The sequence below is a fragment of the Trematomus bernacchii genome, unplaced genomic scaffold (assembly GCF_902827165.1).
Source record: "Trematomus bernacchii unplaced genomic scaffold, fTreBer1.1, whole genome shotgun sequence".
Classification (NCBI taxonomy): Eukaryota; Metazoa; Chordata; class Actinopteri; order Perciformes; family Nototheniidae; genus Trematomus; species Trematomus bernacchii.
Genome location: NW_022987732.1, coordinates 1,459,135 through 1,486,571, shown reverse-complemented (window position 1 = coordinate 1,486,571; position 27,437 = coordinate 1,459,135). Strand labels below are relative to the sequence as shown.

The window sequence follows — 27,437 nt, the reverse complement described above, 5'->3', positions numbered from 1 at the left end:
TCCTCCTGCTTCACCTGCAATTATTGTCACAAAAAAAGGCAAATAATAAAACTCTGGCTGATTGTCCGTGGGTACCACCGTCATACATACCCAAGCAGTCGCTGGGGGGGAAAAAAGAGTTTAAATCCAATTCATATTAATTTAATTAAGGTAAGAGGGAACAGATTGATTGCGGAGTCCATTTTAACTCTGTTTTTCCAGCCTCTTATCCCCATTAATATTGCATGGCATCATCGACCCTGCTTCACATCCCGGGGCGCCCGTCTGCGCCTCTGTGTCACACACTCGCTGAGTATTATCAGATATACACTTTCATTCAAACACACAGGTTGGCAGATTCACACAAAACAAAAATTCAGACCCTGAGGCCTGTGCCACTTACAAACACCCCCTAATTGAATGTTTGCGTTTGAAATTCAAAGGCACTTTTAGAAAGGAAGAGCAGTGAGAGCATTTACCCGCTGGCTGCTGGCCTAGATAGTAACTTCGGGCAGGACGTGCGGATACGTCACTTCCATGGTTACGGGATAGGGGCCCTCTTTCCTCCCGTCAGCGTGAAACTGGAAAATGTTTTTTGTTTGTTGGATTTCATTGTTTGTGCATGGGTGGAGAGGGGGCGGGCAGCAGGTGGGAGGCCACAAGGACTTTAGAGCGGGTGTCATTTTGGGGGAAGTAGGAACAGATATAAACAGGGTTCTGATGATGATGACGATGGAGGCACACGGACAGTTGTTTTGTCTTTTAGTGGGCGTTTAAGGGGGATTGTATGAGTACAGTTGATTTTGGAACGATTGCACTTGGGTACCTTTTTAACAACTTTTATTGAAATCGACTTCCGGCGAGTCGCACACGCACTTATGTGAGGTTTTGCAGAAACTACTACAACAAGGTCTATTTGCCAGCACATAGAGTCCTATTGTGAACCTGGAAATGTTGACTAACACAACGTTTTATGTTAGAAATGTATAGTAGGGGTCCTCAGCTATCAGAAACAGCTGGATGCCAACTTTCATATGTTTGGCAATGTGCACAATACGCATACATTGCTTTTTTTTTTTGCATCAATTAACAAGCTGTGGAGTTGTTATGTTACGAAGCAGAGCGAGAGTAAACGCGTAAAATAAAAAAACGAAATGCTTCATCCACACACTCTTGTCACAGTGTAGGAAAGCACATCGCAAATATCACCTGATGTTCTGTTATTTTCCAGTGTAGCATAAAAGCACGGTGAAATTAGCTTGACTAGTTAACATCATCGTCATTTCTAGCCGGTCCGATCGTTAGCTAGCGGAGTTGCGAAGGAAGAACACCTTTAGCCTATAACCAGTTCACCCACTTAAAGCCCTTATACAGTATGTTTGTTTCATAACTTAAGCATCTGTCTAGTAATTGTGAGTGCATTTGTAAGTGTTTAAAGAACTGTGCTTGTTATTTTAAAAAGATAGTAGAAAAGTAATGCACACCAAGGGTTTATTGGAAGGACCCAAAAGCCTGAATCGCCATCTGAATGAAATATAAATGTTTATGAAGCCATAACGTGAAACACTTAATACATATTTTAGTTTTGGCACACGAGAGGTGTTTGTTTCTGGATGGATTTAAAGTGCAGGCAGGTGTCGTAGAGTTTGTGCCTGAACCACTCATTCTCCTCAGCTCTCTCCCTGAAGCTGATTAAATATGTTGTACAGTGTTTGAGAGACTGTACACCTGTTAGCTTTATTACTCTTTCTTTAGCCTGGGCGCATAAACTTGAAATTAAAATATTTGTCTTGTGCGTGACTGAGTTAATATTAGCCTGCCTGTTCATTCCCCTCCATGTGTTTGTTTACATATTTGTTTTGGCTTTGTTTGTGTTTACTGACTGGCTTCTCTCTGAGTATATAGAGCATCTGTCTACATTTGTGTTTGTATTTAAGAGTGTCAGATTGATTTGCATGTATGAGTTTGTGTGCAGTGAAGCGGTATAAGGAGACGAGAAGCACTGGTCATAACTTGAATTTCTTTAAATGACTTAAGTCTGTGTGACTGGCAGAAAATGGATGAGCATGGTTTCCCTTGACTCAAACTGGGACATGCAGTTCATGTTTTAGGGTCACAATAATAGGAACCACCCAAACAAAAACAGCTGGCCATGATATTTGCCTGCAGATAATAACTGACTCTAAATATTATAGGGATCATCTCTAGAAAAGTGCACTGATGCAAAATTAAAAGAACTAAATGAAATCTTTAAAATCTGTTCTTTGAATACTTGGGGGTTGTATGTCTGGGAGGTCTTCTGGTTTAAAATGGAGAGCATTTATTTAAATGTATACTGTAGTAACAGTGTTTATTTGCTTGGAAACAAGTCATATTTCTGCCCACACTGTGATCTCTGGTAAGTGCTATGCAGTGCGAAGCCCAGTAAGAAAAGACACATATATAGTAACAAAAATATACAGATTTTAATAAGATATGCAAGAATTTGGTTGGTCTTAATGGTCCCAGTATTTCTGTTCTCACTGCATAAAGAATTATGAATGTTGTCAAATTGAAAGGGACAATTACATTTAATCATAAAATTGAACTGCCTGCTTGCAGAATTGGAAGTTAAAGGTTAAGTCAGTCTGAGAGCGGATTCAGTCGATGGAAATGAAATCATCTTTACAATTACGGCCAGCTCTGCCAGGTCAATTCATTTTCTGTGGTGAATTTAGTTAGTATTGACAGTACAACATTGTCATTTCAGCGTTTGCTGCAGAGGAGACTGTGTGTCTGACCTCTGCTGAATTACTGTGGAGGAAAAAGATTGAGGACAAGAGGGTTCAATCTACCACAGAGCAGGAAACACAAAGCGCTCTATTACTGCAGGGAAAGTGATTTTTGGGTTATTGTTTAGCGTGTATTTGTGTTGGCTTTGTGCAAATCGTTGTGTTTTTTTCGTGCCCATCTTTCTGTGTTTGTTTATGGTTGTATTCTTCTGTAAATGCACTTTTGCAGGTGTACTGTATGTGTGTGAGTGATGTGTAACAGGGTTCTCACAGGGTCAACAGTTTTGCTGCCGATTCAAAGTCTGTTTGGGATTGGGTTTAGAGGACTCTGTGTCTTTACTGTGTGTTAAAGGGCAATTTCACACCATTTTCACGTTTCTTTATTTCTTGGCCTATAGCACTGTGTCTTTTTGGGTGACGGATTGCATTGTGAACAGAAATTGGTTCAAGTCCAATTTCATTTTACAATGTTTTATAAGCCTGAATTGATGTTTTTCTGAAAATAAAGTCCATATAATTCTTTGTTTGCTGATGGTTATGTGTGTACCTCTCCAAGGACTGCAGATGGAAATGAGATATTAGCAAAGGAACATTTAGATTATTGTATTTTATGCATGGTCCTTGTTCAATAAAGACATCAAGTGAAGTATGAACATTAAACTGGAGCTTATAGTTTACTCTCTTTTTATATATATATACTAAATGTCTGCCAGAAAGTGTTGGCAAATCTGATTGAAGAGGAATTATGTTCAATTAATGCGTTACCTTATAAGCCTTTTTAGTTCTAACAGGTGACAAGGAGTGTGTTTGGATCTGTCATGGTGACGATATATATGAGTTTTGTTTTGTTGGTAGGAGGAGGTAAGACTCAGATGGATCCACTGAGAGTTGAGAGGGTGATTGACAGGGCCACAGTAACAATGAGAGAGCTGTTTGGATAGGTGAGAGAAGGGGGGAGGGCGGGACTTTCTGACATTTTGGGAGTTGGTCTTACCTCGCAGTCGGACTCCTCTTTGGTCTTACACTCCCAGGTGTATCTGCTCATGGTTTTCTGAGGGGAGGGGGATGGGGCAAAGGGTTATAACTCCTCAAAACCATACAAAGGCATCCTCAGAGAGAAAGACAGATAGAGAGACGGACAGAAAAAGTTGGAGGTGGACAGAGAGAAAGTTGAGTGGGAGGTGAAACAGAGAGATAAAAGTAGCGAGAAAGAGGAGGCGGACAGGAAGAGATAGAAGCAGACAGATAAAAAAGACAGAGAGAGATCGAGTGTTGGAGACAGAGACCAACAGCAGGAGAAACTTCCTTTCAGACGTCAGCTGATATTCCCAGCTGGCTACAGTATCTCTGCTCAAACACAGACTCTCTGGTGCTGCCGGCTGTTAGTCATTATTAGCAAAGTAAATACAGGTTGGGATATTTCTGGTGAGGTTCTCCGCCATCGTGGCACTTGGCTGTTGGTATGGAAGGGGATTGAGGTTTTTTAATTATTATTAGTGGGTTTATTTTGGGAGAGATTGGTGAGTTGGTATGGTTTTTGGTTTGGGGAAGCCTATATTTTCTAAGTTAGTTGTGTACGTGGTTGGAACATGTATTAGAATAAAGCTGGGCTGAATAGTAGTTGGAAATCTGTGGTATTTGACAGTCACGCTTCTTTGCTAAAAATCCTATAACCAGTAAAAGCAGTGTCAATAAGAAATGAGAAAACAGTCAAGTGAATGTTCTGTAAATTGCTTTTGGCTGATATATAGTTGTAGCCAGATGTATTTGAGCCTTGGTGAATACGGCAATTTTGCCAACCTGAAACTAGGTCCAAAAAGAGCCTTGTTTCAGAACCCAACACTACTTGTTATTTAAAAGTACACCATGCAGTTTTCGTGGAAACAAAGTTCACATTCACAGAGTTCACTTGTTGATGCCTGACACTGCTGAGTGTATTTCGTTTATCATAAAAAAGTAGCTGGGTTGTATCAATATCTTTGATTTTGCGGAGCTAGCTAGCTTGTCTTTTAGCATGGCTACTTCCTTGCACATTACTGCCACCAACTGTCAGTGGATTAGCCTGAAACTGGCAGTGGAAGTATGTATGTGTACCAATAAGTGTGCTGAAACAAACTCTTTAACACATTTACAAATACTATTCAGTCCAGTGGATGATAAGGGGTTTTAGGTGGTTTTGAGTTAGGAAGTAGATATTTTGGGGATATTGTTAGGAGGTGAGGATGGATGGTTTTTGTTACTCTTTTCTTGTCTGTTAGGATATGAACATGATATGTAGTGGTGGTTAAAATGAGAGGGTGAGACTATTTCCTAAAACTGTTGAGCTAGCATGAATGAGTTACAGAGAAACGACTAGTTGCTGTACCTTTTACAAGTTAAAAAAACTACTGACGGAGTTGTTAGAGGGTGGTACCACATCTTAAAAACAAATCAAACAAGCTCTACCTCAGATGTAGCACGAGAACTACCCATGCTGCTACAACGTTAGCCGCTAAAGCTAACCATGCTTCAGTTAGTGAGGCGCCTGACGGCTCTCTGCGGCCACCTGCAGGCCGCCGCGGGGCGTTGCATCTCAGATGTTTATCCTGATAACCCCGACCATTTCACACAATAGTCCCCACACCTTAAGCTTACCTGTTTGTGACATCAATCCTCCCATTTCCTCCCCCCCAGAAAACCAGAATAAGCAAGTCCCGCCCCCTCCCATTTTCAGGATAAACAATTAAAGCAGACATTTAGTTATAAGCACAAATCAGTAAACAGTTAGCGAAGCAGAGCTGCGGTGGCTCACATGGCGTTGCACATGTTAGCGACAGAGCAGGAAAGCCATGACACACCGATGCAAGAAGTGATCAGAGAGAGAGAGAGCAGCTTAGAAAGAGACGGGGTGAGCAAGGGGTTGCAGCGAAGGATTCTGGGGGTTTTCTCTTTAAGGGTCAAGCCAGCGCGGTTTGTTAGTTGCACTGTGAGAAACGTCCGTAAATGTTCAGAGTGCATGGTTTCAGGGGGAGTTTGACCTCTGACCTGGGTCCTCCACTGAGCTGATTTATGGTACATCCTCTCTTTGTCAGCAGGCAATTAAGCGTTTCCTGGACACCGTTCAGTCAAAATGAATTAGTGGGGTGTCTGTAATGGTCCTAAAATGACCGGCTAAAGCTCAAGACCAGATTTCTTCAAGACATTTCATCTTAAAATACCAGCATTTTCATACTCTACTCATACTTTTTTGTTTTGTCATCTTCTATTTGTGTGTTTGTTGTTGTCACCTTCACAATAGGATCAATAAGCAATAAGCCAGGGGAGCCGAATCAATAAAACAGCATGAAACTATGAGACCCAACTGCCATCGTGTTGCTGTGGTAAAATGGGATCAATCTATGCAGCTGTGCCATTTCTTATTAATAGCAGTGGCCAATTTATGAGGTATGCTTGTACAATCAAATGCAATGCAATACATCCGTTCTGCCTTAAATTCATACTTTTATGTTGTTCAGATTCTTTTGACTCAGTCATGAAGCTGTTATAGCTCAGTTTGCGGTGGTGTTTTTGATTGCATTATATTAAGTATATAAGTATTTCTAATATGTTGCCCCCTCATGTATTCTAATAGGGAGGACAACGAACTAGAAACATGTCTAAATGTAATATGGTCCAGTATACGTTTTAAGTATGACTTCAATATTAAATATCACGTTTCCGACAATGTAACAACGAACAAATGAACTCCACTGTTGCATTTCTTCTGCATGTGTAGCTAATAAAGTGGTGCTAGTATAAGTGACTCGTCACAAATTGGCTAAACCTGAAATAATTGCAATATTAACAAGAGATCCACGAGTTCTCAAATGGATTAAGAAATTGTAAAATAACCACAATCTAAATGCATGATGGTCATGTTTAAACGTGTTTACTTCCTATAGTTTTATATATCCTCCCCTATGTATTTGTATTTTCCCCGAGAGAAAACTCCCCACCATCCCTCCTTCGCCCTTCGACCCCGCCCATCCCTCGTCTTCATAGCGTTGCACACCTCGGAGTATCTGAGAATACTCATGCCCATGCATTAGGGGGAGAGGAGTCAGGGGCCCGGGCAGGGTTTGCAGGGGGGGGGGGGGGAGATGCAGAAAAAGGGGTGAGAGAGAGAGGCGAGAACCACGTTACCTGACAGATAATGTTATCATAGTAAGCCAATGCACGGGCATGAGGGACGTTAGGAGGGGTGTCGCACAGTTTCCTTACATTTGGGTGGGAGCCCTCAGCGATGGTGGACAGCGAGAAATTATCATTGTGCTGCTCCGATGAAGGCCGGTACTTACTGCTGGGTGACGGAGGATTGGAGGGGAAGAGGAGGAGGGGAAGTGGACAGGAAGATGAAGAAGAGAAGAATAAAGGACATTTAAGAGATGATGAAGATATAGGAATGCATGAGAAGACAGAAAAGCCAACAAAAATGGGAAGGTTTATAGAGTAAAAGAGGGAAATTGGAAAGATAATAAGAGACAGTTTGAGAGTTTCAGGAGGATTTGAAGAGGAGGAAGTGAGGAAGAGGTAGAGGTGAAGTGACATTTACAGGAGGTCATCCACAGGTGAGAGAAGAAGAAGGAGAGACATTTGAAGCCAAAAGAAGTCATACGAAGAGACGGACAAAGGTAAATGGAAAGGCGGTGAAACAAAATGGAACAAAGGAAAGGAGATAGGGGTAAGAAAAGGGACATATTTAAGAGAAGAGATTACATTGTTGAAGATAAGACGGACAAAAGGAAAAAAGGAGGGGGGAGAAAAAGCAAGAAAGCAGCATTAGTTAGACAGCAATCTTCTGTTTGTCACAGGGCAAACAGAAAATAACACAACATTTAATCTGTGATGCAACACACGGAGAATTCATTTTGACCATCAGATTAAGGTCATCTGGTTTTACACACAGAGGCTGCACTTTGACTCACATTTGACCCACTTTTGACTTGACGTGACTAACAGGGAGAAAACACTGCAGACAAAAACAGACTCTGTTCGTATTTAAAAAAACACACAGGGTTCAGATGTGTGTAAGTGTTGCACATATTGATGCAAATAATACTTTTTATGTTCATTTGACATTGCTGCAAACAAGCTAATCCAATGCTTTCTCTTGAACTCCACTGTGTTGGAGGAATTAGACCTTGCAAATACACATACGGCTGTCTTATGATACACATAAAAGAGTAGATAATGTAACATCTGTCCGGGGAATACAGATGCAGAGACAACTGTTGGCTAACTGCAGGTTTGTTCACCTAAAAAGACTCCTGGAAATAAGCATTGCAACATTGTACGGCTTTATGTTGACACTAAAACACAATTAAAACCCCAACAAATTAACACATTAAAATGAAAAAGCTACCCGACCCATTTTCTTTTTTTTACACCTTGTTTTAAAAAAAATTGTGAATAAAAGGGATGTTGTGAATAATTAAGTATGTTGTTTGCACGTTTGAACTACCCTCCTGGAGACATGCAAAACAAATGCGTATATTTCCCAAAATGTCAACCTATATCTGCTTAAATATGCAAAATGATGAATCAAAAAGCACATTCAACATTGCTCATTGTCCCTACAAATACAAGGAGTTCAACAAACAGTATTATAATCACACCTTATCCACTATGATGAGAAGTGACTACTCTCCTTTTATCTCGTCTTGGAAGCTGCAAACTATGGGATTTCCCTTTTGACTGAGCGAGACTGAACTCTTTGATTTCCTTCCTCTTTATTCCTCGTCTCAGACTTCTCAAAGGGAAGAGATGTTTGTCTCAGGGACTGAATGAAGCGGTAACTTTGACAAAAGTGCCACAGATGTGTCTCTTTCAAATCTTCTCCTATGAAATGGCTGTCATGCTGTGCCGCACTCATATAAAACCTACACTTCTGTCCTTGTCATGTCTTCACTTCCCCGTCATATCTAAAGAGGCCGTGATCTACTTCCTGCCAAAAACCGCCTGGCGCTCTGATCCTCCATATTTATATTTTATGAACGCTGTGACAGGACAATCAAAGACAGAGTAATGACGGCAGAGAGAGAGACGGAGATCATGTCCTCCCATCACCACTGAGCTCAAAGTCTAGCAGCATAAACCAGCTTTGGACCTCTCACTCTACTCAAATAGTCCCACTTGTAACACCCATGTTTAGATGAAGCTGTCTCAATTAAAAACTAAATACATTATTGAGTGTGTTTTTAGAGGAGCTGGTTGATGTGTAATTGCATTAGCCAGAAGTAAAAAGCTAACGTTAGGCTGTAAAGGAATTACATCACGGTCAAATGACTTCACGTTACAATTCCTTAAAGGTAGGGTAGGTACGTTTGAGAAACCGGCTCGAGATCGCTAGAATTTGAAAATACACAACCGGAGAAAATCTGCCACTTCCTTACAGAGCCCCTCCTCCAACACACACGAACGCGCACATGACCAATGAGGGCACGAGATAAGTTTGTGCACAGATGGAAGGCTGACAGGCAGGTAGGCCATCCAGTTATTTTAGCCGGGCCGGCTAAAATGATTGGTCCTACTTTTTACAGTACTACGGCTTCCACAGATGACCTTTTTTTATGGATTTTTTGTCAAAGCACTTAAGATATTCATTGCTATCGGGATGTTAAGAGCATTCCATGGAATATAACAAAAATGTTATCTCGAGCCGGTTTCTCAAACGTACCTTTAAGCTAAAGGCGGCTAACGTTTGCCGTGATCGTTAAGTCACTTGGTTGGCTTTAGGACTCATTCCTGCACCACTCTATGGTTCAGATCCTAACATGTCTTCTAGCCAGGATGCCATCTTTTTTCTTCCCTCCTTTTCTCTCTCTATGACCGGGATGTTGGGTTTGATCTCGACTGCGGCAGAGAAACACTGCGACTGTGATTACCCAGCAGATGGGGGAGTGTGGGAGTCTCATGTATTCATGAGCTATGTCAGCACACACATACACACATACACACACACACGCACGCACGCACGCACGCACGCACGCACGCACGCACGCACGCACGCACGCACACACGCACACACACACACACACACACATGCACACAAAGCATTTTTCTTCCTATTTTTTCACTTTCTTTCTCCTCTCCTGCAACAGTTTCTCCTCTCTCCTCTCTCCTCTCTCCTCCCCCCTTCATCATGCCCTCCTTTTTACTCCTCTTATCTCTCACCCCCTCCTCCTCCTCCCCTTCCTCGCTCCTTTTCGATTGCCTTTAGCCGACCACTTGATGAGGCTGTCTCTTTCATGCTGCACACACACACACACAACACACACACACACACACACACACACACACACACACACACACACACACACACACACACACACACACACACACACACACAAACACACCCCTCAGGTCGCACAGCTGTATGTAGGTCAACCCCGCCTCCCCCTGTTTCTCCCTCCCTCCCCCCTCTCTGCTCAGACTGCCCTACTTTCAGCTGGATCCAGAGTACCAATGACATCACCCTTTTTTTCTCTTGTTTTAATTTCTGCTAGCTCGCGTTAACGCTGCTCCTGACTGCACTCCACTTCTTCTTCTTCTCCTCCTCATCCTCATCTTCATCTCCCCTGATCTCCTCCTCCATGATAACCTTCCCCACGGAGCTAAAAATAGTCCCTGTAGCGTGGGATCTGGAGTTGAGAACATTTGGCCCTTCAGTTCCCATTCGAATCCCAAAAGCTTGATCGCCGGGCTGCTTCTGCTCATCCTCTGTTGCTAGGGAGATCAACGCTAAAACACAGGCACTGCCAAACCAACGACCCCCCCTCACACCCCCCTCACACCCCTCCTCACAACACACACCACACACACACACACACACACACACACACACACACACACACACACACACACACACACACACACACACACACACACACACACACACACACACACACACACACACACACACACACACACACACACACACTCCTTCTCATATTCAGTCCTTCAGTCTCTCCATCACTGTTGTTTCTCTCCTTCAGTTTATATATAGTCGGCCTCGCTCTGATCTGCCAAATAACTGGTAAGGATCAGTGAACATTTGAAAACAAGGAAATAAACCGAATTCAAAGACTTTGTTTGTGTGATGGCAGTGCGGACAAACTCAAATGTCTGAGCTGAAAAGGACCAAGTTCTCTTTTATTAAGTCCTTGAGCAAAGCACTGCCTCCATCAGTCTTTATTTATCGGGTCAGTCTTGCTTTAAAAGTTATTGTTGTGTTAAATAATGTCTGTTCTCAGAGCACCAAGGCCTCGTCTCTCTCGACTTGTTCGAAGGACACATCCTGGCTCTCATATTTCCCAAATTATCCGTGAATCAGAGCTTCATAACGAATGGACTTTAAAACAAGAGTCTGTCAGCCGTCTACAGCAAAGTCTCTTTAAACTGAACCCTGATGTTCAGGTGTATATCAGTATGTAGTGTCTCTACTTTAAAGAGTCCTCTCCTGCTGATGTTCAGGTGTATATCAGTATGTAGTGTCTCTACTTTAAAGAGTCCTCTCCTGCTGATGTTCAGGTGTATATCAGTATGTAGTGTCTCTACTTTAAAGAGTCCTCTCCTGCTGATGTTCAGGTGTATATCAGTATGTAGTGTCTCTACTTTAAAGAGTCCTCTCCTGCTGATGTTCAGGTGTATATCAGTATAGTGTCTCTACTTTAAAGAGTCCTCTCCTGCTGATGTTCAGGTGTATATCAGTATGTAGTGTCTCTACTTTAAAGAGTCCTCTCCTGCTGATGTGCAGGTGTATATCAGTATGTAGTGTCTCTACTTTAAAGAGTCCTCTCCTGCTGATGTTCAGGTGTATATCAGTATGTAGTGTCTCTACTTTAAAGAGTCCTCTCCTGCTGATGTTCAGGTGTATATCAGTATAGTGTCTCTACTTTAAAGAGTCCTCTCCTGCTGATGTTCAGGTGTATATCAGTATGTAGTGTCTCTACTTTAAAGAGTCCTCTCCTGCTGATGTTCAGGTGTATATCAGTATGTAGTGTCTCTACTTTAAAGAGTCCTCTCCTGCTAATGTTCAGGTGTATATCAGTATGTAGTGTCTCTACTTTAAAGAGTCCTCTCCTGCTGATGTTCAGGTGTATATCAGTATGTAGTGTCTCTACTTTAAAGAGTCCTCTCCTGCTGATGTTCAGGTGTATATCAGTATGTAGTGTCTCTACTTTAAAGAGTCCTCTCCTGCTAATGTTCAGGTGTATATCAGTATGTAGTGTCTCTACTTTAAAGAGTCCTCTCCTGCTGATGTTCAGGTGTATATCAGTATGTAGTGTCTCTACTTTAAAGAGTCCTCTCCTGCTAATGTTCAGGTGTATATCAGTATGTAGTGTCTCTACTTTAAAGAGTCCTCTCCTGCTGATGTTCAGGTGTATATCAGTATGTAGTGTCTCTACTTTAAAGAGTCCTCTCCTGCTGATGTTCAGGTGTATATCAGTATGTAGTGTCTCTACTTTAAAGAGTCCTCTCCTGCTGATGTGCAGGTGTATATCAGTATTTAGTGTCTCTACTTTAAAGAGTCCTCTCCTGCTGATGTTCAGGTGTATATCAGTGTAGTGTCTCTACTTTAAAGAGTCCTCTCCTGCTGATGTGCAGGTGTATATCAGTATTTAGTGTCTCTAATTTAAAGAGTCCTCTCCTGCTGATGTTCAGGTGTATATCAGTATAGTGTCTCTACTTTAAAGAGTCCTCTCCTGCTGATGTTCAGGTGTATATCAGTATGTAGTGTCTCTACTTTAAAGAGTCCTCTCCTGCTGATGTTCAGGTGTATATCAGTATGTAGTGTCTCTACTTTAAAGAGTCCTCTCCTGCTGATGTTCAGGTGTATATCAGTATGTAGTGTCTCTACTTTAAAGAGTCCTCTCCTGCTGATGTTCAGGTGTATATCAGTATGTAGTGTCTCTACTTTAAAGAGTCCTCTCCTGCTGATGTTCAGGTGTATATCAGTATGTAGTGTCTCTACTTTAAAGAGTCCTCTCCTGCTGATGTTCAGGTGTATATCAGTATTTAGTGTCTCTACTCTGACATGCCTCCATGCTTTAATGTTCAAAAAGCTCTTTATTGTTCTCATACTGCCTGTGCTGCAGCACCTCCCCTCACCCTCTGTCGGAAATGTTTTTTTTACCTAAACTTTATGTGAAAGCTGAGTTTGTATTCTGAGCTAAGTGCACCTGTCAAGTCAATAAATAAAGAGTTTATATATACAAAAGACACTGTGATCCTTTAGATTTTTCTCTGACTTTCTGCTAAATGCTTTCTCTTTAAACGGCACAGCGCTTCCACTTTAATATACATCAACATATTTTATTGTGTATTGTAATATTCCGATTATATCTTCTTATATTGCAACTGTATTCCTCATACTCTCTCTTTGCATGCACCATTATACTCCTAAGCAAATATGTGTAAACCTACTTGGCAATAAACCTCATTCTGTTTTTCCAAGTAACATTTCGATGTGTTATCTACAGCTCATATCTCGTCTCCTGCACCTGGTCAGTGTTGGGTTGTTTTAACCATAGAAGACCATTGTTCCCCAATCTTTAGTGGAAAAAGGTTCCGCTTTTAGTCTTTGTTCTACTAAGTGGGATCTCACATCAGAAAATTGCTCATAATACCTTCATTTTGTCATTTAGGGAATAACAAAATGTTGGGATTGAAACACGGATTCCTGTTTAGCTTTGTATCCGATGAACAACTTTCACAAAACACAAATACGTGCCGCTTAATTCCTCTTTTTGTACATCTAAACTTCATCTCCCCTCCCATTTCTTTCCAGACATATTGAGTGATTTCAGAGTGTGTGTGTAGCTGTTAGCCGGTCTGCTTAGCCTTTAGATTTCATTTCTACAGAACTTCTCTTCCCCTGAGCTCTCTTTCCCTCTCCATCGATCCGTGTGTCTCCGTCACTCTTTTAAAACTCCACATTTACCACGAGCCGGGCAGCAGTTCGGCCCCGAGGCGGCGACAGCTGCAGAAACAACGCTTTCTCCTCCAATCTTTAACATTGACGGGAGTAATGTAGCGCAGCCGAAAACACTGTGACTGCTGGGTAACGGATAATAAATCTGCTGCGCCAGGATGCCTGTGAGCAAGGCACTTTAGACTTTACTTTAGTTTGATTGATCTTTGAAACTTAGACCAATGAAGCCACTTATTCAAAGAGCGAGGAGCCTGCGGACACCAAGGAGATGTTGACCAATGGAGTTTTGCTCAGGTTTGTATATTTCTTTATTGGAAATGTGATACTTTGTGGGGAAGAAAGGTCCTTTAACTTACTTTTTTCTATACGTACTTGTTAGCATTGCTTAATATACATCTAGGGAGTACAATAATAGCCTTCATCACCCAAAATAAGACTAGTTTACCATATATGTTCATGCTTTCTTTTGTAAACTGGAGAGAATAAGGCTCCCAATAAAGTACTCCAATAATGAAAACCAAAATTAAGTTTTAAAAAATGATAACAATGTTGATATCTCTAATCTACGACTCTTGATCAGGCCATACCTGTGTTTGCACATTGCATTAGCATTACTGAATATTAATAAGCTTTGTCACCCAAAATGAACTTAAAATACTTATATTTTCATGCTGTTTCTTTGTGAACTGTAAAGAAAAAGTAAGGTAAAAGGAAATTGATACCAGTGCACATATATCTTAGACTCTTGGAGCACTACTGGATTCAAACCTAGGGAGTATAACAATAACCTTTATCACCCAAAAAACACTATAAAAGAGAGAAATGTAAAACAAGTAAAAGTGATGTAATGATAGCAGAGCTCTTATCTCTTATCTCCAGGTCTAGACGGAGCCTCACCTGCGTTTGCGCAGCTTCTTGTTCTCCGTCTTCAGCACGTGGAGCTTCTTGGCGAAGCAGACGACGATCATGAAGAGCAGCAGGAGGACGACAGCCGAGGTGCCGACGGCGAGACACATCACCTGGAACTCCGTCACCACCGACTCACAGCGAGCACCTTTGTGCCAGATGTAATCCTGGACGTTACACCTGAAAGAGAAAGAGAGGAGAGAGGCTGTCAGGGTCAGAAATCCTTCATTTGTCCCTTAACTTGGAAATGTACGAAAAAAGATGGAGAGAAATATGTCATTTTAGAGATTTTATAACAGAGATTTACGGGAGGCTGTGGCTAAGTGGGATAGTGCGCTGAACTTTGAATCAGGGGATAGCAAGTTTGAGTCCCACTGCAGTCAGCATGTCGTTGTGTCCCTGAGACACTTCACCCCAAATTGCTCCTGTGGGGATTGTCCACAGTATTGAGTATGTAAGTCGCTTTGGATAAAAGCGTCTAACAAGTGACATGTAATGTAAAATGTTGTCATGTTGGCTTTGAGCACCTCCCTTTTCCATTTCAATCTGTTTGTGAACATTCAGGATTTACTCTCTGTTCCTGATTATATTTAATTGCTTTGGTGTGTCGTCTGAAAAATCTCCAAAAACTTCATGTGCTTCACAAAACGTTACATAAGTCTTCGGTGTTATTGTGAAGTAATCAACCTCAGGCGCGTTAGCAGGAAGTAAGAGTCGCTGGTGGGATGGCTTTATTAACAAAAGGATAATATCACTTTGTGTGTCCGAAAATAGAAAGTGAATGGGGGGGGCAACACACACGCAACACACACACACACACACACACACACACACACACACACACACACACACACACACACACACACACACACACACAAACAAAGTGCACTTGCGTTTATAAGATCTTACACAATACATACAGTATGGTCATCCATGTGTGTGAACATTATGGGCCCATATGTGCACGCACGCACGCACACGCACACGCACGCACACACACACACACACACACACACACACACACACACACACACACACACACACACACACACACACACACACACACACACACACACACACACACACACACACACACACACACACACACACACACACACACACACACACACAGTTTGGCAGAGTACGGTGTCCGCCCAGGGACATAAAGGCAGATGGCTTTGTCTACACACTGATGTAAAACGGCACATTTATTTCCCCCACTTAACGAGACTTTATCGCTGCTGAGCTGATTCACCGTCACATGACAGAGCGATGTGAGGCTTATTCTGATCATGTGACTATAGGACTGGTTTCTTTTAACAGAAATATAATTTATGTCTGAGCAGACAAATATAACACCCAGAAAATGTTCTTTTTAAAAAGAAAGACAAATGTTTTAACTCATTCTTCTTCTTGAACGCAGGGCTGTTAAAGTGCCTGACACAAAGTCCGAATACACAACTGCCAGAGGGAGGTTTTCAAGCATGAAGGAAACTGTGCTCACAGTTAGAGGAGCATATAAATACATATATAACAGAGTTGCTTTTTTAAGTAGGTTTTATGGGGTCAAAAAGAGCGTAAACAGCGCTCTGAGAAGAAGAGATTTAATTAACGAGTGACCAAGCAATGAACTGTTCTCTGTCCTTCTTTTTGTCACACATAGACATCAGGCACGCACGTACGTACGCACGCACGTACACACACACACACACGCGCGCGCACACGCACACGAGGGGGTGTGAAGTGAATGGAGGTGTCGGGGCGTTTTCCCGCTTGGAGCTACGTTCTTCACATGCTAAACAGTCTCTTTTCTTTTCACCGACCCACTTCCTGTATCCTTCCTGAATCCTTGAAGCTTTTTTAATTTGCCAGCTGAAGGGAAATAAACGATGGCATCGAGCCAGGAGACATCGAGAGTGTGTGTGAGTGTGTGTGGGCGTACGTGAGAAAAAAAGAGAGATGATGCCTGACATCACATTTTCAGAGAGATTCAACGCATTCGTACATAGACGAGGTTTATGTAAGTCAGGGTTGGATGCAACGAGGGAGGGGAGGGAAAGGAGGGATGGAGATGGAGATGGAGATGCATGGAGGAACAAGCGAGGATGTGCTGGTCATCATGGCAACCCAGCTGAGCAGATGTCATTCCATCACACAAACACGCCGTCCACCGGGACACCGCCGAGCCTTAGCCTCTATTTCCCCATTTCTATTCCCCTCTTCCTCTCCATTTCCCCCTCCCTCTCCCCCCTCCTTCCTCGCTCCCCTCTCCCCTCGCTGCTTGTCTTCTTGAAAATCTCTTTTTCTTGTTCACTGGCTCTTTTCCCTCCCCATCTCCCCTCCCTCCCTCCCCTCTCTCTCCTGCACTTTGCCCAGCGCCTGCAGCTGAATCATGTCTCCGCTTTCATTTCGTGCAACTGATTTTTTTTCCCCCGTCTTCCTCTTTCTTTGACATTAGATGCTGAAAATAGAAGTCCGAGGTGAATGCTCTGGCTTGGCTATAGTTGTAAAGAAATGAGAAAAAGATTCAGAAAATATAAAAATCAACTGAACCAGTAAGCCTGTGAATCGAACGCCTGATCTTATCGTATTCCTCTAAGCACTAGTTGTCCAAAACAACATGAAAACACCAACGCTGAAAACACACAAGGGAGTAGCGAAGCTTGTGTAGCAATTAGATTTGTTTGTGTGTTTCAATACAATGCTTAGAAACATGGGTCAACATGTTACAAACCACAGGGACTCAGCACTTCTCATAAACATTGATTAGCAGCTTGCCGATTATAGCGATGTTCTGCTGCTATGGTGTGTTTTTTGCATAAGGCATATTTCCCCCCCCCAGATTGTTGGTCAAAAAGTAGATTACCTACCATCCGGTGGGTCTATGTTTTTTATTTGCTTCCCGTTATAGTTTTTATGAGCAGATTTGTGAGTAAAATGTCAAAGTTCTTGCAGATAGCCATAATGCTATCAGGGCTATAAGGTAAGTAGAACATGTGTATTCATCTGCAAATTAAGATATTCCCCAACCAAAGCATTGAATACACCTGTTTGTGTTTTGTTTTGCTAAATCAGAGCCAACACACTTCTGGTTCTGGTCTTTGTGTCAGATCTGTTGACAATAAGAGAAACACAGAAGGGAATTGGCCGTATCCATTAAGATAAGGAACATAACTTAATCAGCTGACGAGAGGAAACAGTTCTTGGCTGAATTTTGACGACACTCTTTTTGAATTTAATTCCCATCTGAGAAGAAAAGTCTCTGGTCCAGGACAGCTGCATCCAACTGGAAACAAATTGGAAATGGCTCCTCATCGGGGACAAATTAATGTCTAGTGTCAAAGTAAGAATAACCGATCGCTCTCTGGCCAGCCTCCCTCTTTCCCACTCCTTCCCTCTATAAAATCTTCCACGTGTCCCTCAGGTCTTCCCATTGTCTCCCACTGCAGAGTCCACACTCCAAACCATCAATATCTCAATCACTGAATTTAAAATATTGTCACAGCCCTGCAGGAATATTAGGCATCACTCCTCTCAATATGTACACTATTAGACTCACCCACTGGGGCAAGAGAGAGTGTTTTAGTTTAGATTACAGACGGTGACAGTGGTTCAGGTGGGGTTGTGGTTCTCTAATAAGACCCCCTGCTGGTTTAGATGAGGAGTAATGAAGGGTGAGAGACGAGGGGTCTGGGGGGAGAGTCTGCAAGGCCAACTGAAGACAGATGGGTTTACAGCTGAAGGCCAGCACAAAAAAAGACATGAGGCGTATTTCTGGAAACTGAAAATACTGATATGAGATGCAACCAAAGGAGTCAACACTGTAGCTTAAAGCGAAACTAAAGCATGTGTCATTCTGAAACACTCAGGGGTTTTGTTTTGTTATTCCTTTTTCGCCCATTTCCCATTTCACACATTTCCCATTTCGCCCCCTGTCCCATGCAGCCCCAACAACAGCCTCTGATTCGTCAACAGACTTCATGCAATGCTTCATGGGATGCATCATTAGATCTACAAACTCTAACCCTAACCCTAACCCTAAGACCCACGACCAAGCAAAACAAGTATCATTTCTTATGTGGCCTAATGTAAAAAAGGGGCGGGATGGGAAAGGGGCGAAATGGAGAAGGGGCGAAATGGGAAGACACCAAAAGGAGATTTCCTACAACTGCAGGATGTGTAAATAAGGAACTGATTGAAAAACGTTTCGCCACATCAGCTTAAAAAAAAGTGAGATATACAGTATTAATGTTATATTCACTGATTAAATATTAAAGAGCTTACCAGCTGCAGAGCTTGTTGGCCGGCTTTGACTAGCGACTCCTCATGACATTTTAGACATGATTTATACTGTATGAACTTTTCTCATCCAAAAAGATATCATATTTTATCCAGTCCCTCTCAGTTTTGACGTAGAGCAAGCAGAGGTCTTCAAAGAAAGGTCTTTTTAAGGTTAGAGTGAGAACGAGCGAACAGAAGGCCGGACCTAAACATGCCGGATCTGAACTGACAGGAGAGGTTACATCAGGGTGATTTCTGAATATTTTAGCATAAATCCTATATTTGCATAAAAAACAACACTATTTTTGAACATTTCTTCCAGGAAGCAGTGTTTATTTTCTTATGCAATGGCTGCAGAGAGTGGAAGAAGGGCGGACAAACTGCAGCGCCCAGAAAGAGGTGAATCTGGACACTTTTTGGATGATGAAACATCGGCTGCTGGTACTGACTCTCAAACAAAACCTCAGTGTGTTTTTTATAACTAAACTAGTTTCTCATTTTGCTGAAGGCTTTGGGAGGAAAAGGACAACCGCTGGTCAGACTGAGGGCAGGATTAAAAACTGGATCTGATTTGAAAACTCAAGCGGAGGAGGATGAGAGACCTTGATGTTATCTGATGAGATGATTTAATGGGAAATCTAATGAAGGATGAAGACAGAAGATAAAACATGGTGTTGTGTTTAAACAAGAAAAAGATGCCTGACTTAATTAAAGTTCATAAAATAAAGCTGTGTGACTTCACCAACTTTTGATTATGTCATCCTCTCACTTCACTACAGGAAAGGGAAAACCCTAAAAAGCATAATAGGGCCTCTTTAATTTGTATTTTCATTTTACCAGTATACTTAATTTTTCTATATATGTCATGCTGCTTTTACAGTTGTTTTGGTTCAGACAACTCTGTGGTAAACAATACACTTTAATGCTTCTTTCTAAAAGAGACGCTATAATTTACTTAGTTCTCTAAATGGTAACTTTGATAGTCTTCAACCTGGACCCTTTCCCCCCATGTTTTTGTGAATAACTGAATAATAGTGCCAACACATTTATTTGAAATTGGTTGAGTATTTTTCAAAAGTGCTGCAGCCGGAAGACACTTAAAGGTGGGGTATGTCATTTATTTCAGAAACACTTTTTGTTATATTCCATGGAATGCTCTTAACATCCCGATAGCAATGAATATATTAAATGCTTTGACAATAAATACATAACAAATGTCATCTGTGGAAGCCGTGGCGCTGTAAAAAGCACGACCAATCATCTGAGCCGGCCCGGCTAAAATAACTGGATGGCCTACCTGCCTGTCAGCCTTCCATCTGTGCACAAACTTATCTCGTGCCCTCATTGGTCATGTGCGCGTTCGTGTGTGTTGGAGGAGGGGCTCTGTAAGGAAGTCTGAAGGAAGGGTGCGAACTTTAAAATTCTAGCGCACTCGAGCTGGTTTCTCCAAAATGACATACCCCACCTTTAACGTGGTGCAATGTTATCGAATTGGTCGATTCTCTAACTGAAAAAAAGTGTCTGACAACACCATGGAAAGACACCAAAAGAGAAATACATTTTATTTCCTCATCTTTGGTTTTCCAGGCGGAACGAAATACAGACGTTACCCTTTATGTTCTGACACACGACTTCCTGTACATGGATTTTTCTATCGTCTATCTAGTTTATTATAATTGAACCACCTTAATGAGTTATTATGAACATTGTTCACTGACACACTGCTGCTCCTTATTTAACTGTTAGTGTGTAACTATGCAGCTGTTTGAGACATATGTTCATCAGATGGTGGAACATCTATATAAAATAAAAAGGATTATAAATACTGGAGGTCTGTGCTGTGACATGTTCGTGAAAGATTTGTAGGACAAACTCATAAAAAGCACACATAGACATTGATCGGTCAATCCAGGCCTCATTTAAAACATATTATATTATTTTTATCAGATGTTTTTTGTCGTTCATCATCCATTCTCCTAGATTTCCCAGAGGCCTCCAGTCCTCCGCACCACATTCACAACAAACCAGATTAAATTGAATATCTCTGCATCGGCTTGCACTTTGCAGATGGCCCCATTATAACCTTATTATTGACCACAGTGGGGAGAACACTGCTCCATTCAATCAGCCGCTAATGCTAAATCCCACCATTTAAAAGACTGCAAAGGGATTTAAAAACATGACGACATAACCGGCGTTCTCCAGTTGGCATTAGAAGACTCGGACCAATACAAATCATGATATAATGTTTGGACTTTTAGACATTTTGTTGGGTTAAGCAGTGTTTTCCAGGGTTTAAGCAAAGTGGGAAAACAAGAGGAGAAAAAACTGTATCCAATTTTCACTGAGAAAATGATCCTGTATGTCAGGAGCCGAATCTGATGCTGCAGTTTTTACACTCCAGCAAATTCCTCCATTGCACCATCAAAAACAACCTCGCCTGTCACATTTACATTTCCTATTCTGCAGAGCTGTTTGTCTCTGCTGTCAACAGACTGTGTAAAATATTAACCTTCATGCTATCATATATCAAAAGAGGCTGGTTACCGCGGCAAACGACTCAATCAGCATGGATTTCAGCGTCCAAAACCTATTAGCATAATTCCCAGGTGTCCCTGGAGAGCACTCACAGTGTCATAAAACTGCTGAACCAATTACCAACGTGCAGATGTGTCCCTTCCTCACATTCACCATCACCAATACAGACAGGATATATAAGCAGAGAAGATGCCCACATTGTCCTCATGGAGACTGACCTATGGACTCATCTTGATGCACTAGATCAGGATAAATAAAGTGGATGTTTGCAGTTAACTCCACCAAAGAAGGAGTATCAATTAGATGCTCGTGGATAGTTTTAAAAGTAGGACTGGACTCAATCCCTGCAGCATTTATAACTGTAATGCACTCCCCCCTTTGTGTTGATAAAGGAGAAGGATTGGTCTGTGGTTTTCTGCCCGATATCACAACACTTAGTCGTTAGTTTAGGATTGAACTCGTTATTTTGTCCTCATGCCTTTTGTTTATTGTGTCTTTTATGTATGAAGGGTCTCGAAGGTTTGGGGAAGTTCTGGGTCCTAGTGCTTCCCTCATCTTTTTTGTTCTTTTTTGGCCAGTGCTCCAGACTTGAACTGTTCGATTGATAAATGTGTTGCAAACAATTTCCTCTCTACAGCTCAACATTTAGAGGAGCTGTTAGCCCCGCCCACATGAAGATCAATAAAAACTCCTGTGTGTGTGTGTGTGTGTGTGTGTGTGTGTGTGTGTGTGTGTGTGTGTGTGTGTGTGCTAGTTTTCCTATGTTGCCTAGAGCAAGATGACCACAGCCAAATATTATTGTGTGCATGAGTATATGCGTGTCTACAATTGATATGTCGGGCGGACTGACTTTGGCAATAACAAGCTGTGTGACTGGTGTGACTGGTGTGTGTGTGTGTGTGTGTGTGTGTGTGTGTGTGTGTGTGATGTGTGTGTGTGTGTGTGTGTGTGTGGCGCGTGTGTGTGTGTGTGTGTGTGCCATGTGTGTGTGTGTGTGTGTGTGTGTTGTGTGTGTGGTTGTGTGTGTGTGTGTGTGTGTGTGTGTGTGTGTGTGTGTGTGGTTGTGTTGTGTGTGTGTTGTGTTGTGTGTTTGCTGTGTGTGTTGTGTGTGGTGTGTGTGTGTGTGTGTGTGTGTGTGTGTTGTGTGTGTGTGTGTGTGTGTTGTGTGTGTGTGTGTGTGTGTGTGTGTGTGTGTGTGTGTGTGTGTGTCTTTGTGCCGGCCTTCTCTGCAGCCGTAAATCTCTGGTGTATTTAACCTGATTCTACGACCCGGCGCTTTTTCACTTGGAATTGATCCCTAATACATCCATAATCCTGTGAGTGAATGGGTGTGTGTGTGTGTATATGAATGTGTGTATATAATATATATATATATATGTATACAATGTGTGTACAGTATATCAGTCTGTTTCCATGGAGTGGTCGTGAAATCTAAAATGGAAACAAACTGCTGTTGTTGCTCAAAGCTTCACTTAATTACATCAAGCTGCAGGACACACTCACTCACACACACTCACACACACTCACACACACACACACACACACACACACACACACACAACTCAACCTGGCTCTCCCGAGTCGTTTCCATTACTGGCAAGCGTTATAAAGTTCTGACTCATTCTCTAACTCTGTTTCTCCTCCACCTCCTGTCATCTTGTCCCTTTCCTTTCTCTCTTTATTGGTTGTATTTCCTGTTGATATCTCCACGCTGTCTTCTCCACTTAATCACACATTTGTATTCACTTTCTTTTCCTCTCAATACCTGCCTTTCTTCTGACATCCAAAGTATAAACATTTGTCCTCTCCTTCACACACCCTCGCTCCTTCCCTCGCTCTGTTTTTTTCTCCTCTGTTGCTCCCAATATGGTCGTCCTAACTGCAGCGATTTACGACGCCAGCGCTGTCAGTGACATAAGTCAGAGGGACAGGGGAGCCAGTCCGGAGATGCCGTAGATAACTTTAAAAAAAAATAGAGAGATCAGTGTGCTCATACACTCTGACTGAAGGTTTGGAGATACAATCACACTGAATGAAAGCAGTGGTAAACACTGTGGGGACGAATGCATTACAGTCTTTTCTTTAAGCATCAAGCACTCTAATGCCATTTATTTTTAAACTAAGCATCTCAATGACTTAGTTACTGTAAGGCTTGTTACTTCGTCTCAATTTAAACAGTGAGACTTATCACAATTTCAATATTATAAAAAATGCTCATAATCAGATGTTTTCTCCAAATTGTTCAGCCCTAATTTCTCGTTTATATTTAAATATTTTCCACTGTTTTCCGATACATTTTCAGTATTTAAGTGTCGAGTCAGGTAATCAGTATAATGTAATTGGTGACATGTAGTTTCAGGGCTCTGGAGAAACATACTCCGGTCTGCAGGAGAGATATACGAGTGGCTGCTCTGGGGTCAGTAAACAGCTCTCCAAAGGGTCAGGAGTTTTACTGCAGAGGGCTAAAGGTCCACACATTCATCCTCCTGTAATTCAATTGATGCATGAAGCACCTCTAGTTCAGCTGCATGCACACGCACACGCACACACACACACACACTCACACTCACACTCACACTCACACTCACACTCATACTCATACTCATACACACACACACACACACACACACACACACACACACACACACACACACACACACACACACACACACACACACACACACACACACACACACACACACACACACACACACACACACAGGGTAAGTACTTCAAAATCACTACAGGATTACAGGATACTACTTCTCACACCTCTGCATGCACAAATATACAGTACACTCACAGCATGACATGCACACGCAGTCAGTCACGAGTGTAATCAGACACACACACACACACACACACACACACACACACACACACCCATGCAGAGGAACATATTGGTGCTGACCTGCAGCAGAGCTCCATTGACCCACATTGCATTCTGCCCAGCAGTGAAACTCCGTCTCTCTCTGGAGCTTCATCACTATCTGCTGACTGAGGCCGGAAATCTGCCCTAAATATCTGGATCATGTTGGCCACTTAGCAACAGTTTTTTTTAAACAGCGCTGTGTGAGCATTGCTCCGTTTCCCTGTCAGTGATTAACGCTTGTAATCTGTAGATTATATGCAGAAAAAGGGATGTTTGACTGCAACCTGCATACTGCAAAGAAAGGCAAAATGCAGTGTGTGCAACCTTGAGTAACGAAAATTACGCGACCAGCCACAATTGGACCGGTGAACACTGTACTCTACTACAAATAAAAGCTAAACATGTGTTTTTTTTCACTAATGAAGGAACGTACAATTATACTGGTGTCAAAAAGACCCCAAAGTTACTTCTATAGGGTTAATTGAGCAATCTGTATTGGTTTATTACCAAACATGCGGCGCTAGTTAGTTAGCTACATTTTGAACACTGAATAAGAGTTCCCAGTATACGACATGCGGTGTACTTAGTGAAGTATCCTTTATTGAGACACAGCATGTATTGTTTAACCTGTTAAGCCCTGAGCCTGTTTTTCAGGTCTCAGGCTCGAAAATGACATTCCCAAAACAAATGACCATATCTTCCCATCTAAAAGGGTTAAATTCATAATCTTTTTTCTCAAAGTAATGATAAACCTGTGAGTTGGATGTAGAAAAGTCAGAATCAATATAGATGTTTTTTATTTTAAAGAAAATTCAGATTTTACATAGTAAAAAACTGTAAATTATAGTGTCCGTCCAAAATTTCTTTTTTACTTATAGTGAAAACCACCCTTAGATGATGGGTTAGTAGACTAAAAGCTTTAGGAATCCAAAGTACAACATATAATAAGTACCCTGTATCAAGATTGATGCAAAACAAGTGACATTTGACCTTTTTAGAGAGATTTAGCAAAAATAAACCACTTCTGGGGTCATTAAGGTGGATTTTCCATATCTCTGGCTTCCCTTGCTCGATTTTGATGGTTGACACCTCTTTCTGACCATTAGAGCCAATAGAATCGAAGGGGGAGTCCCCCACACACACGTTGTGAAGAGAAAAGGTGTGGGCTTCGCGCATGTAATTTTCAATCAGAGTGGACCTATCTCTAGCTTTGACATCTGGAAACGGAAAAGCAGTTTTAATGCTTATGGATTATCAGAAATCATTTCAAAGGGACACAGACATATTAGATTAACCTATGGATTAACTTCAGCAGCGTTTTTATCGTTTTAATGCCATTGAAGACCACTTTGGAGAGACTACAGAGCCAAGGTAAAAATGTTAGCATTTTTAGCTACCTAGCGTCACCTGTTTTGATGTCCGTTTTTGCTTATAACGTCGCAAATACGTATAATTCAGTGGTAATGTCGGTGTCAATAGATTCTGTGTCACCTCACGATGTGAAACGATGTGTTGGATGTGGTGAAAAGATAAATAATAAGGTTTTGTGAGTGATTTTCGGTGCAGTAAGGTGTTAGCATTTTTCGCTCGTTGCTAATTCAGAGGCTCAGTGTTAGCATTGTGGGTTTTCTTTAAAAAAAAAAAAAAATGATCAGTTAGATGAGTTTCTTCCCGTTACATGGATATAAAACATTCATAGTTTTATTAAATGAACATGCCCTCAGACACTGTTTCCTGCAAGATGTTGCGGCAGTGCCCCGGTACCGGGGTCTCTCGGGCTTAACAGGTTAGGGTTTAATGTCAAGTACGATGATCACATCATTACTCTAAAGTAGCCTAACATCAGGAAGTTGACACTGATGAAAATGCTGTGTGGATATCAAATAAAAACCCTATAGTCTCTCATTTGAACTGAAATCATGATGCAACTGCTGACTTCTGACATGGAGGGGGGAGCGGTGGCTTGGATCAGGGTCATGGTCACTGCGTGGGGATTAGTGTGTGTGTGTGTGTGTGTGTGTGTGTGTGTGTGTGTGTGTGTGTGTGTGTGTATGTGTGTGGGGGGGGTAATGCTCTACTGTATGTAACCTTCAGCAGACGGAGATCACAGTGGGACGCACATTTCAGAGACATTCAGCGTCTCAGATTTTTGTTTTAGTTGAGACTGAGATGTCTGGTATTTCTGTGTGTTTGCATGTGTGTGTGTGTGTGTGCGTGTGCATGTGCGTGTGCGTGTGTGTGTGTGTGTAGCTGTGGGCAGGATGATTCATATTTTCTCCATCATCTCCAGTCTCCTCTCTGCATACATTTGCATGTTAATCTGTGCAGCTGTTCACTAATTATAAATAAATAAATAAATCTCCGCTCACTGATTGGTTGTTTCATGCCGTATATATATGTAACCATATATGTAACCTATGTTTATGTGATTTAAGCTGTAAAAAAACACCCTCATCAGTCTGGGATATTCACTGTACTCCAGGTGATTTCTCTTATTCACAATTGCTTTTTGTGCAGCCATTTTCCTTCAACCGGCTTTTAAATTGATCTTCGTGCCTCTTGTGTGATGGATTTCTTCCTGTATGGATGTGGACCACCAGTACAAAATGGTGGCAGTAGAAAGAAGTCCTTTTTGCTCCTTTTTCAGCATTTACTACCATCTCCATCTCACTGAAATGCTTATTGAAGTATCTCAAGTTGATGTAACATAATGCACATTTAGCTTATCATCCACAGGAGTAAGACACGATTATGGATATTGCATTTTGTGTAGGCCTTAAACAGCATTAAAAGAAGACATTTTATGATTATTTTCAGGTCCATTTTTGTATTTGGTGCCTCTACTGTGACAGCTTTTAGCCTTTCCAACCCATTTACATGCACACAAACCTATATAACACACAACAGGAAAGGGAACACCCCAAAAAGCTAACAGGGCCCTCTTTAAAATGACAAAATAGGCTGCAAAAATGAAGCTGAATATAACCTATTGTTAAGTTCACTCTTATGTAAGTTAAGTTACACAACTCAACTAAATATATGATGAAGGTCTAGTTATTGTTGGGACATTTCACTGCTGTTACAGATAACACCTTTATTAGAATATGATAGAGAACAGAAGCGAGGGGAAAAGGTTTCA

General features: G+C 41.7%; 1 protein-coding gene across 15 annotated transcripts in view; it reads right to left on the bottom strand.

Annotated features, from left to right (window-relative positions):
* Positions 1-27,437, bottom strand: part of cspg5a (chondroitin sulfate proteoglycan 5a) — a 50,892-nt gene that overhangs the window by 2,394 nt on the left and 21,061 nt on the right. For 2 of the 15 annotated variants that reach the window (XM_034145784.1, XM_034145786.1), the window contains exons 3-5: positions 14,599-14,787; positions 6,990-7,068; positions 3,745-3,801 (exon numbers count right to left, since the gene is read on the bottom strand). In XM_034145784.1, the coding sequence (XP_034001675.1) occupies positions 3,745-3,801; positions 6,990-7,068; positions 14,599-14,787 (325 nt within the window). Of the gene's footprint in view, positions 1-458; positions 561-3,744; positions 3,802-6,911; positions 7,069-14,598; positions 14,788-27,437 lie in introns of all 15 variants that reach the window. The other 13 variants (XM_034145785.1, XM_034145787.1, XM_034145781.1 and 10 more) reach the window with 9 other exon arrangements.